At 59.2% G+C, this 10,674-nt stretch overlaps 5 protein-coding genes across 5 annotated transcripts; 3 read left to right on the forward strand and 2 right to left on the reverse strand.

Moving 5' to 3' along the window:
• The first annotated feature begins 770 nt into the window (after window positions 1-770).
• Window positions 771-3,101, forward strand: L226DRAFT_616257 (uncharacterized protein). Its single transcript, XM_067686882.1, has 5 exons — window positions 771-1,041; window positions 1,103-1,167; window positions 1,223-1,333; window positions 1,412-2,062; window positions 2,110-3,101. The coding sequence occupies exons 3-5, from the start codon at window positions 1,231-1,233 to the stop codon at window positions 2,955-2,957; spliced, it is 1,602 nt and encodes a 533-aa protein (XP_067530955.1). The 5' UTR covers window positions 771-1,041; window positions 1,103-1,167; window positions 1,223-1,230; the 3' UTR covers window positions 2,958-3,101.
• L226DRAFT_493143 (uncharacterized protein) lies at window positions 3,095-4,174 on the reverse strand. Its single transcript, XM_067677422.1, has one exon. The coding sequence runs from the start codon at window positions 4,120-4,122 to the stop codon at window positions 3,454-3,456; it is 669 nt and encodes a 222-aa protein (XP_067530956.1). The 5' UTR covers window positions 4,123-4,174; the 3' UTR covers window positions 3,095-3,453.
• A 71-nt stretch (window positions 4,175-4,245) lies between these two features.
• Window positions 4,246-5,170, forward strand: L226DRAFT_231242 (uncharacterized protein). The gene is made up of 2 exons (XM_067673093.1): window positions 4,246-4,535; window positions 4,612-5,170. The coding sequence occupies exons 1-2, from the start codon at window positions 4,508-4,510 to the stop codon at window positions 5,073-5,075; spliced, it is 492 nt and encodes a 163-aa protein (XP_067530957.1). The 5' UTR covers window positions 4,246-4,507; the 3' UTR covers window positions 5,076-5,170.
• Window positions 5,171-5,358: 188 nt separating this feature from the next.
• Window positions 5,359-7,279, forward strand: L226DRAFT_574902 (uncharacterized protein; the record flags this gene model as incomplete). The annotated part of the gene is made up of 2 exons (XM_067685121.1): window positions 5,359-5,745; window positions 5,798-7,279. 2 exons carry the CDS (start codon window positions 5,359-5,361, stop codon window positions 7,277-7,279), a joined length of 1,869 nt encoding a protein of 622 aa, XP_067530958.1.
• A 46-nt stretch (window positions 7,280-7,325) lies between these two features.
• L226DRAFT_539026 (DUF654-domain-containing protein) lies at window positions 7,326-10,674 on the reverse strand. The gene is made up of 9 exons (XM_067681612.1): window positions 10,203-10,674; window positions 10,067-10,147; window positions 9,346-9,997; window positions 9,204-9,293; window positions 9,000-9,153; window positions 8,648-8,945; window positions 8,454-8,596; window positions 7,619-8,402; window positions 7,326-7,563 (listed from the first exon to the last, which is right to left on the reverse strand). Exons 1-9 carry the CDS (start codon window positions 10,347-10,349, stop codon window positions 7,441-7,443), a joined length of 2,472 nt encoding a protein of 823 aa, XP_067530959.1. The 5' UTR covers window positions 10,350-10,674; the 3' UTR covers window positions 7,326-7,440.

Consider the following 10,674-nt stretch of genomic DNA (forward strand, 5'->3'; position numbering starts at 1 on the left):
GATATGCAAGTTTTGGTGAGCTCGTTCATGCACCCTCCACACTGAGGCCTCTCTCACACTTTCGCGTAGTGCAAGATAATTGAGAAAGACAAGAGAGATCTGGAATCGGCGATGGAAGGAGACGTTCAGAGCCAGGATGACGAAGATCAACCTGCTGCCAAGAAGCATAACACCGTGCGTCTCGTGTTTTTTACGCATGCTACAGGGGAAGACTAACGTTCGCATGCTATCGATGTCGATGACGTCTTGTCGTTGGCCATTGCAATGTGACACCTCCGTGTTGCAGGGAATCCCAATGGATACGGATGGCAGTGTATCCTGAATAGCCGACGCCCGTTCGCATGACGCAGTTAGTGCGCGGAGTGAGGTGCCCCTCGCGTCACGCTCCCGATCTTCCTAGTTTGCGTGCTGCGTGATGACATCCAAGCGTGCCTTGTGTACTTCCGGTGTTCTGATGCTCTCTCGGATTTGCCCTTGTTTGTTTGAACTCTGTACATCTTTTGTATCCTCGTCGTCAGAATACACAAATGCGCACACCATCCTCATACTGAGGAAGTTTCACTTTGGGCCTAAGGGAGCTTTCCACATCCGAGTTACTCTCCCAGAGTGTTCGTCGACTTGGTCGACCTGAATAGCCCGACGCTAGGCGGGCGAGTCTCGACTCGAGCGCCGGGATCGAGATAAAGGCCAATCGGTGGTGTTTGCGCACAGGTACGTCTTTGCGTCTTTTATTGAAAGGATGGTTCCCCATAGTGTGAAGAGTCTGAGCCCCTTGACGAGTGAACCCAGGTGGCACCTTTATTGATTTTTGCCACTGGGGTCAGACACTCCGTCACTGTGAATGGACGGTGCCTCTGACCGCGGCACGCATACCTTGATGCGCTTTCGATACTTTCATCCCTCTTTCTACGTCACCCTCAAGTTCTCAAGGCCTTCGACCTCGGCTCATGGTCTTCGACCGCTCTTGGTCGTACAAAAGAGTGCAAGAGTGCACAGATCAGGCAGTAGTCTCCCGCATGTTCCGCCCACCAGAGGACAGGAGTAAGTGTGCGTTCATGGTTGTGTATGACTTTCAGTGCTCACCCCGTTCTTGAACTGACAGTTGTCGACTGTAGAGAGGACTTCTGAGACAAGTCCGAACGGCCAGCGTATACCTGCTCCTCCCTAGTACGTGTTCTCGTCTACCTTTTTGTCAGGTATAGGATCTCATCTCCTTTTGCAGCCTCCGTCATGGCTACACTCACCAGACGTCGACAGGCAGAAGGCCCCAAGAAGCTCTTCATCCGGTACTGTCCCGGGGCACTCCCGCCTGGGGCTCTATCTGGATGTGTTGGTGAGTTACTACCGCCTCTCCACACGTCAGCAATGGGTCTCATACCAGCTACCTCGCTGCAGAGACTTTGAAATGCAGAGGCCTTCTGCGACTCGACTTGGCAGGTCATTTGTCACCCGCGCATTTGCCTACACCACCACCTGATCGATCCATGCAGGTGCAGGCCTCACGCACCTGTCGTCTGTCATCTACCATCTTCTGAGGCGACGCTTCAAGAACTCTCCGCCGCGCAGAAGTCCACGGCGCGCCGGATCTACCGTTGTGGTCGGCCTTACGAACGTCCGATCCCGCCGTCTCTCTTGGATGAGACTCTCTTCGAGCTTCGCCACAATCTCCAGTCAATCAAGCCTACCCCGAAGGACAAACAACGTTTCGACACCCTCCGCAAAAAGGGATGTCAAATTTTCGACGACGAGAATGAGCGACGGGCCACCCTTACGGAGGTTCTCTTCGAAGGGAAGATCACACCTGCACTCGCTCGACGGAGATTCATCGGTAATACCAGTTACCACGACGACGGCGACCTTCGCGCTTCTTGCTTGGGTGTCGACGTTATATACTACGTCCAGGAAGTCAGGTGCGAGGTTGCCTCCGCTAAGTCGGAGCCCTTCTTTGAAGCTATCCATTACTGGATCGAAAACGTTCGCCATTTCTTAGATAAGCGAGGTTCCCAGGACAGGGAGAACGTGGAAAAGCTCAACTTTCCCGCTGTCATTGTTTTACACTGTGGTATGTTCCTTCTTTCTTGCGTTGGCCATCGCTAAGTTCGAGAATAGGGCCGTATGTCGGTATTGCGGCCGCGGTGTACGGAGACAACCCCAGTGCTGAACTTCTCTGTTGCATCCCTCTTCAAGTCCACTCCACCAACGACGCGCAGCTTGAAGCAGGAGAGCGGGCCATAGCTGCTTTACGCGTCGCCATTCACGACCTCCACCGTCGTTACTCTACCATCACCGACACCCGCGGCCCACGGGCTGACTTTCCCTTCCGTACCTTCTACAAGGACCTCAACGGCATCTCGCACCAATTCACGTACGAAGAGGCGATCGACGACAAGAGGATCTTCCGTGTCACGGAGAATGGAAAGCCTCTATGCGTCAAGTTCTCCAGGCGTTACTCCGCCGACGCCCATCGGTTCGCCCACAACGCCCGCTTCGCACCAGCCCTGCTTGCTGTCAATGAAATGCATGACTGGATCATGGTCGTCATGGAGGACAGGACCGCGGAGTACTCGAACACGATGTGGGATATCAAGTACGCGGGGGAGGCGGAGAAAGGAAAGGGCAAGGGCAAGGGCAAGGGCAAGGGCAAGGGGACCCGTGCGAAGCCCGCGGTGTCGCTGAATACGGCGCGAGAGCAAGTGGCAGACAAGCTCGGTCTGCTTCATGACGGGGGCTTCGTCCATGGGGACGTGCGCGACGTCAACGTGCTGGTCCGCAACGAGGATGCGCCTGAGGACTGTCCGGACATCCTCATTATCGACTGGGATTGGGCTGGGCGCGCGGGCGAAGTCGTGTACCCTCGAAGCATCAACACACAAGTGGCGCGTCCAGCTGAGGCGCTTGCTGCTGAGGAGATCAAGGCCGAGCATGACTTGTGGATGGCGGACCGCTTGCTCAACTGACCGCGGTGTCTGCTCTCGTACAATACCTCTTGTTTCGTTTGCTCTGTCGTTCGCGTTATTGCTACCTCGGATTGCCTTTGTTTGAGCTCTGTAATCCATCTGTGTCGTCACGGTGCAGACAATGTTATCTTTGCTGTCCTCGCTTTGCATACTATCGCTGCGTGTGCTGATGGGAAGTCCGAGATGGCGTACACACAAGCCAGTACTACGCCTTTTCTCGCAGAGCTTTTATTTTCCCCGCGAAGTACTCGGACTGCATCCGGTACATCTCCATCATCTCCTTGAACATCTCGCGCTCTCTCTCGCAAGCCCGCTCATACGTCTCCCGCTCTCTCTTGACCTCCTTCTCCAGCCGCGTCCACTCCTGCTCAAACATCTCCCGATCTCTTTTGTGCCCTTGCTCAAGTAGCTCCCGCTCCCTATCGCGCTGCTCCTCATGCTGCCAACTTGCAATATCCACGTGACCGTATCCGCATCTGTGCATCCGACACCATGGTTAGGCTACAACATGACATCCACGCTCAATACAGAGACTCATCCATATCTCTCCAGCTTCCTCCTTCTCCACCGTGGGCACCTTTATGAATCCCACCTCCTCATAGATTTTCTTCGCCCCAAAGTTGGCCGCAGTCACCGCTACCCAGACCCTAACGGCGGCCTCCTGCCCAAGCCTCGCAGCAGCATCCTTCACGATCCATGCCAATCCATCCTTGAGTACCATCTTGCCCACACCCCTCCTCCTGTGCCCCGGATGCACCCACATCCCGAACACGAAGTAGTCCCTCTCGGGAGCCACGCCTCCCGGGATCTGCCCAGTACCGAGGTTGTGCGCCGCGATCACCGTCATGCACCCCACCGCCTCTTTTCCTTCAGCCTCATCTGCTCCGTCGACCCGGATGGCACTCGGCAAGCTGTCAGACCGGCGTGCGCGCGCGACGAACGTCGCCTTCCCGCTCCCCGTCAGCCGTCCTCTCCATGTCTCCTCGTCAAACGCCGCCTCCCGCTCATACGTCGATGTGAACGCCGACGGGTCCCTCCGCAGTGCCTCCAGGCGCACCGTGCGGTAGTCGCGAATGTCGGCAGAGGAAGGCGGGTCAGGGAGTCCCGTGACTTTGTAGACGGTTTCCCCGTGGGTACTCTCCTCCGACTTATAATTGGCTGACATAGTTGCGCTGCAAAGAAGGCTGGTGGAAGTGCCAAGTGCGAATCTGTTGGGATTCAAATATTCACGTTCAACGTCCAACGCTCAATATCTTAGTCTACACACGCCTGTTAGCGCCGGACGCCACCGACGCGTTAGAGCAGCACGTGACTGGCTCGCGCCATGAGCACGCCATCGATGCGCCATTGCCCTCGCGAGGACGGGCATGCTCGAGTCTCTCCTGCCTTTGCTTCCAACCATCATCTCCCCTGCACCGTCGCGTTCTGTTCTCGCTCTGTTCTCGCGTTTGAACGCATCGTACGGAACTGCTTGCTTGAGGATTCGACATTCTGTTCTGAGGCGCCCACGCAAGTAGGACGGAGTAGATGCACAAGGTCGTCTAGCGAGGATGAGCCCCGGCTGGCATAGCTCGGAAGGTGCGCCATCGTAGTCCACGACTGTCGCGCGCTGCAGGTTGTGGTCTGCGTCCATGCAGATACCCACCTCGCACAGCTTCCCTGCCAATCGCACCTCTTCCCTCACCGGATCCCCCGTCCCCAAGCTTCCACGCCGGGTACCATCGCTGGCAATATTCGACCGCACTGCTCGGGGTCCCGCCTTGGACGCGCCTCATGTCCTTGGCCTCGCTGTTGCTTACGTCCTCGTTGCCCCTTCGATCACAAGAACGGAGAGCGAGACCGGAGCATCCCACCACTCGTGACTATCTCCTTGCTCCTCGGACCAGGCGGTTTCCTTTTCCCCGATGCTCGTTGGCTATGCACCGTCCAAAGACGTCCGTTTGCCGCCGCTACTCTGACACGGAAGACGGGCGTGTGCCGCATGCGCAGTTTGCCGCCGTCTGCTATCTCGCGTTCCGATATCGTACGGCCCTTCCTCCTATCGTCAATTCCGAATTTGCGCCACCCACAGGGAGAACCCAAGACGTGGATCCTGGAGCACTTGGGCCTACACTGTGAGTACACACATGTATATTCTCAAGGTGGAGGCAGTCAGTCAGGCGCCCTCCATTGCGGCGCGATGCCTCAGGCGGGACTGCGCGCGTAAAAGGACACGCCTCATTTGCTGCCCTCCGCGGTCGCATGGCCTGCCGTCCGTTGGGGCTATCAGCTTGTCGCGTCTTGCGGACGCGGTGTCCGGGTTCCTTGCATGTACATAGCTCCTCCCACTCGTATAAAAGCTCCTCTTTTGCCCCCAAATTCCATACAGTGCGAACTGTACCCACCCATCTCAAAGACCAGAATGCGCTCCGGCTCTCCATCCTCTTCGTCCGAGTCCTCCACGGCCTCTCCCTCCACCGCGCCCTCCAGTCCTCCTCCCGAACGGTCCGTCACCTACTATCTCGTTATTCATGCCGCGACGACCGCGTTCTTGGAAGCCCTGCCGGCTGCCAAGGCCAGTGACGACCGCATCCTCCTCTGCCGAGGCTCTGGTCCTCTCAAAGGGCTCCTCGCCCAGGCCGCAGACGTCCTCCAGGACAAGACCATTCTGGACGCGGCCGCCTGGGTACGTGTGGTTGCCCAGGACGGTGGCTCTGAGGTCGCGTACTATCGCACCCGCTCCGACATTCCATCCGTAGACGACAAGTCTACCGTCGTATTCGATGCCATCCAATGCGACACTCCCTCTGTACGTGCTCGCTATCGTCCTCTTACTCCTCGTTCTGACTAGTTGGTAATAGGTGTCCAACGCGACCATGCTCAACACCTTCTGCGAGGCTGGCCTTCGCTCCATCGTAGCCTTGTCTGAGGAGTCCATGGCCATGCACATCCTCGAGCGGCCTCCGCTCACCTACCCTCACCTATCCTCCACGCCCGCTACGAAGCTTAACCCCACCGCGAACCCATATACCCTGCCGTCTCTCGACGAGTTTGACCGCGCATGGCAGACATGGGACCTCATCTCGCTGGGCATGATCCCCCAAGAGCTTCTGCACTCCAAGCCGATCGACCTCCGCCACAAGCCGCTGTTCTACATCGGCCACCTTCCGACGTTCGCCAACATCCTCCTCTCGCGCCTCATCAAGGACAAGCCCGTCGAGCCGCGCTCGTACCTCACCATCTTCGAGCGCGGGATCGACCCGAGCGTCGACGACCCCGACCAGTGCCACTCGCACTCGGACGTCCCGGAGCGCGATGAGGACTGGCCGGTCATCGAGGACGTGCTCAAGTACCGCGACGCGGTGCGGACGCGCGTCGTGCGCCGCATTTACGAGGAGATGGAGCGCGGTGAGCGACCGCTCACGAGGCGCATGGCGCGCACGCTCATGATGGTGCACGAGCACGATGGGTTCCACATCGAGACGCTGCTCTACATGCTCATCCAGCGCGCCGGCACGGGCATGCTCCCGCCCCCAGGCTTCGCGATCCCGCCCTGGGCGACGCTCGCCGCGCAGTGGGACACCATCCCGCCCCCGGCCACGCCCACCGTCACGCTCGGGCCGTGCACGATCACGCTGGGGCACGACGACCAGGAGCCGGACGACGTCACGCCGGAGCTCGAGCGCGACGTGGCCGCGCACGAGTTCGGGTGGGACAACGAGAGCCCGGCGCGCGCGGTGCACGTTGGTGCGTTCCGCGTCGAGTGGCGGCCGGTCACGAATGGGGAATTTGAGGCGTTCTGGCGCGGGGCGGGCAAGGGCGTCGTGAGCATGCCTGCGAGCTGGGTTGAGGAGGAGGACGGGGAGGTACGGGTGCGCACGCTGTATGGGCCCGTGCCGATGCGGTATGCGCGGCACTGGCCGGTGCTCACTGCGTACGACGACTTGACGGCGTATGCGAAGCACAAGGGCGGGCGGATCCCGAGCGAGGCGGAGCTGCGGCTGTTCTTGGACACGTACCAGGTGTCGTACGCCGAGGGCGCGAACGCGGGCTTCCGGCACTGGCACCCGCTGCCTGCGACCGCGGGGGCGCAGGGCGGGCGCGGGTCGAACGGCGGCGTGTGGGAGTGGACGGCGACGGTGCTCGACGGGCATGAGGGCTTCGAGGGCACGACGATCTTCCCGGGGTACTCGGCGGACTTTTTCGACGGCAAGCACCAGGTCGTGCTGGGCGCGTCGTACGCGACTATTCCCCGCCTGGGCGATAGGAGGACGGTGCGCAACTTTTACCAGCACAACTACCCGTACCCGTGGGTGGGCGCGCGGGTTGCGTACGATGTCTGAGAGTCGAGTCGAGTCTCTTTTCTTTCTGGGTTCCTAGCTAGATCTATGGCCTTGTTGACCTTGTCAGTATGCTTGTGTAGATGTATTGTACGATAGTGTAAGTTATCGATTACAGATGCATGCTTCTTACTCTTCTTTGCTGTGCGATAAATCTGCAGCAACTAGTCGACACCCCCCGTATCTCGCAGCTGGTTCTCTTCTTCGTCCGACGAGTCGTCATTCGCGGCGTTGCCCCCGCCCCAGAACCGGCCAATGACCGAGCGCAGGAACCGTACAGGTAGCGGCTAAAGACAAGTCAGCGACAGCCCCATTGTCAAGACGGGACTGCAGGGAACTTACCGCAACTTCCTCTTCCTCACCCTCCTCGTCCTCCTCCTCATCTTCTCCCGCCGCTTCCTGGACCGCAGCAGGTACAGCCGCAGCCTGTTCAGGAGCATGGTCCTCTTCATCAACATCGTCGTCGGGCTCAACAAAGTTGACCACGACGTCCCCGCCAGGCATGCCCCCCGGCATCACACCCTCCTGCTGCTGGTGCTCTTCCATCGCCGCCTGGATCGCGATGAACAGATCGTCGAGCGCGTCCTCGGGCATCTGCGCCGCCATCTGGGCGAACTGGACGACGCCCCCGGGGAAGCGCTGCCGGATGACCGGGTGCGCGTCCCAGAAGCCGACGAGCTGCCCGCGGAAGGCGGCGTCGGGGACGAGCCGCTCGAGGAGGCGCGCCTCCTGCCGCCGGTTGCGCGGGCGCGCGGCGAGGAGCTCCTCGACGCCCTTGAAGAACTCGCCGTCGTACTCGTTGGCGCGCGTGGGCGGCGGGAGCGGGTCGCAGGCGAGGTGGCGCGCGTCGAGGACGGCGCGCGGGAGGAAGGGGAAGAGGGAGCGTGTCGTGGACTCGTTCACGAGGACGTGCCGGTAGATGGAGGAGGATAGGGAGGGCGCGTCGAATCGTGCGGAGAAGGTCCGGGGTGGGGCCGGGGAGGAGGTGGGGAGGGAGGCGTACGTGGACGTGACGGTCTTGGCGAACCAGGATGCGCGTGTTGCTGGCTTCCAGAGGGTGTGAGCGTGGCTTGCGTACAGGTGGGAGAGGAGATGGAGGATTGCGTAGCTGTCGGAGACCAGCATGCTGTGTGGTGGTCAGCGGATATTCGGTGCCATGTGTAGAGCGCAAGCTCACCTCCGGTCGGTTTGGATCCGGAAGGCAGGGTGGCTGCGAACTTCTCCGCTGAGCGATATCTCTGCCTTGTCTGCGAGTAACGGGACGACAGAGGGGAAGGTGTGGATCGCATGTTCCAGTGCACGCGTACTCTGCTCGTGTGTCTGCGTAAGGGGTTAGTACCTGGAAGCCTATGGAGGAGCCCGCATGTGTACCTTGTCTCCAGAGCTCTCTTCGCGAATGAACAGAGCGAGAGCCCGAGAGTAGGCTACTCCAGGCAGGATGTTCGGCACAATTCGTCGAACGTACGGGGACTTGCCATCCTTGATCTCCTTTTGCAGCTCAGGCTCGAACAGGTCCCAGAGGTCGACGAGCCACTGGCCCATGCCGGCCTTGATCGCGAGATAGTCGAGGTGCAGCAACGCCCCGTGGGGGTCGGTCCACGGGTCCAGGGCGTACAGTAAGCGAGAGAACTCGAAGGATGTGCGGAGACAACCTCTGCGCTGCAGGTCGCTAAGTCACATATGAGCAAGCGTGTACCCAAAGAAACAATGCACGTGAACGTACGTGATCTGTCGATGCAACGCGAGGAACAGTGGGCGATTCTCGACATGGTCGAAGTCTAGCCGGTTGACCCCGCTGGTGAAGTTGAAGGCTCCTACGAATGCGCGCTCGTAGGTGAACAGCGCGCGATCCACAAAGTCCGCTGCCGTGCTATGCTCTATACTGAGGTCAGCGACGGATTAGGACGCACGAACGCAGCAAACTAACCTTCTCGGTGGTGGTAGACTTCGGACATCTGCAGAAGCGTATCCGCGTGGTACGGGAGTACCCTCAGGATCTGATAGAATCCCTCCGGATCTATGGGCACGGTGAGTGAGCAATCGAACAACATGCAGCGGAGGATCCCCACCTCCGGACATGACGGTCCGCATGAAATCGAAGGTCACCGCACGGTATTTCTTACTGTACTCCACGGTCCAGATCTTCTCTCCGTGCAACGGCTGCCGGAGATGCCGACGGAGGCCTTCCTCGACCTCTTCATCGGTGAGCAGACGTACGGAGAGACCTTCGCGAAGCTGAGCTGGCCACCATGTAGACTGAGGTCGGGTAAGGTTGGAACGCTGGACTGCGGACTGCCGTGAGGAGTTGGACGAGGAACCCTTCGCGGCCGCAATGACCTTCGATCCGAAGAACTTGCGCAACTCTGCCTCTGCATCGAGATGTTGCAAGGAGACTGCAAGGAGGCCCGCCAAGGAGCGCGCGGTGGCAGGGGAAGACGCGGGTGTGGAGGAGGACGCGAGCTGTTGCTTCAAGTCGGGGTACTTCAGGGATAGCTCCGCCAGAGCCTTGTCCACATCGTCCAACTCCTCCTTCTGTTTCTCCTTCGCCCTCTGCTTTTTCAAGGTTTTTCGCTCCTTCTTTGACGGCCCAGCGGGGGTGGAGGGGGTGGAGGCGCGCTCTTGATCATGGTTGGAAGGAGGAACGGGGGTATGTGGTGCAGGGGCGGGCACGGGGGTAGGAGCAGCGGAGGAGGGTGCAGTGGCTTTCTTTTTCTTCTTTTTCTGTTAGGGTGTGGTTGAGGCATGAGTATAAGCCAGCGCTGCTGGCCAGGGATAAAAGAGCTCACGAGCCTTCTTAGACTTGGACTGCCGAGTCTGGCGTCCATCGTCCTCGTCGTTCTCATCCTCCTCTTCATGTTCGTCCGCCATCAACTGTGCTACATGAGAACACGGTGTTGGAGCTTGGAAGCGTTGAAGTTGGGCTTACCGCTGCGAATCCACCGACCGGAGGCTTGGCTAGTACGGGCGACCCCTCCTCGGATTGATCCTCGGTATCATCATCCTTGGTTGCGCCTTGCAAAGCCTGGAGCTCCTCTTGTTCGCGCATTTGTCGTTTGTTCAGTCTTGGAGGCATCGCAGGAGAGTACGTGAGATGGTAGATGGACGTGCAGAAGTGAGTAAGTGCGGACGTGCAGAAGTGAGTAAGTGCGAACGTCCAGCGCTTGAGTGAGGATAGTCATGGTATGTATATACAGTGTGTATGTAGTTCGAACGCGCTCCCTAGGCCTTCTCTCGCAGAGCCCTGAGTTCCCCTACGAGGTCTTCCGCCTGCTTCTGGCTGAGATACAACAGCTTTTCGAGCATCTCGAGTCTCTGCTCAAACAGCTCCCGCTCTCTCTTCCGATTCTGCTCGACCAGCTCCCGCTCTCTCTTCCGATCCTGCTCGACCAGCTCGAGTC

Source organism: Lentinus tigrinus (assembly GCF_003813185.1).
Source record: "Lentinus tigrinus ALCF2SS1-7 unplaced genomic scaffold L226scaffold_38, whole genome shotgun sequence".
Taxonomy (NCBI): domain Eukaryota; kingdom Fungi; phylum Basidiomycota; class Agaricomycetes; order Polyporales; family Polyporaceae; genus Lentinus; species Lentinus tigrinus.

Coding starts and splice junctions, on each gene's coding strand:
- L226DRAFT_231242 (XM_067673093.1), top strand. CDS start 4,508: ATGAGCCCCGGCTGGCATAGCTCGGAAG. Junction 4,536..4,611: donor CGGCTGGCATAGCTCGGAAG/GTGCGCCATCGT, acceptor CACCTCGCACAG/CTTCCCTGCCAATCGCACCT.
- L226DRAFT_616257 (XM_067686882.1), top strand. CDS start 1,231: ATGGCTACACTCACCAGACGTCGACAGGCAGAAGGCCCCAAGAAGCTC. Junction 1,334..1,411: donor GGCTCTATCTGGATGTGTTG/GTGAGTTACTAC, acceptor TTTGAAATGCAG/AGGCCTTCTGCGACTCGACT. Junction 2,063..2,109: donor TGTCATTGTTTTACACTGTG/GTATGTTCCTTC, acceptor GTTCGAGAATAG/GGCCGTATGTCGGTATTGCG.
- L226DRAFT_493143 (XM_067677422.1), bottom strand. CDS start 4,122: ATGTCAGCCAATTATAAGTCGGAGGAGAGTACCCACGGGGAAACCGTC.
- L226DRAFT_539026 (XM_067681612.1), bottom strand. CDS start 10,349: ATGCCTCCAAGACTGAACAAACGACAAATGCGCGAACAAGAGGAGCTC. Junction 9,998..10,066: donor GGCAGTCCAAGTCTAAGAAG/GCTCGTGAGCTC, acceptor ACACCCTAACAG/AAAAAGAAGAAAAAGAAAGC. Junction 7,564..7,618: donor GTGAGGAAGAGGAAGTTGCG/GTAAGTTCCCTG, acceptor ACTTGTCTTTAG/CCGCTACCTGTACGGTTCCT.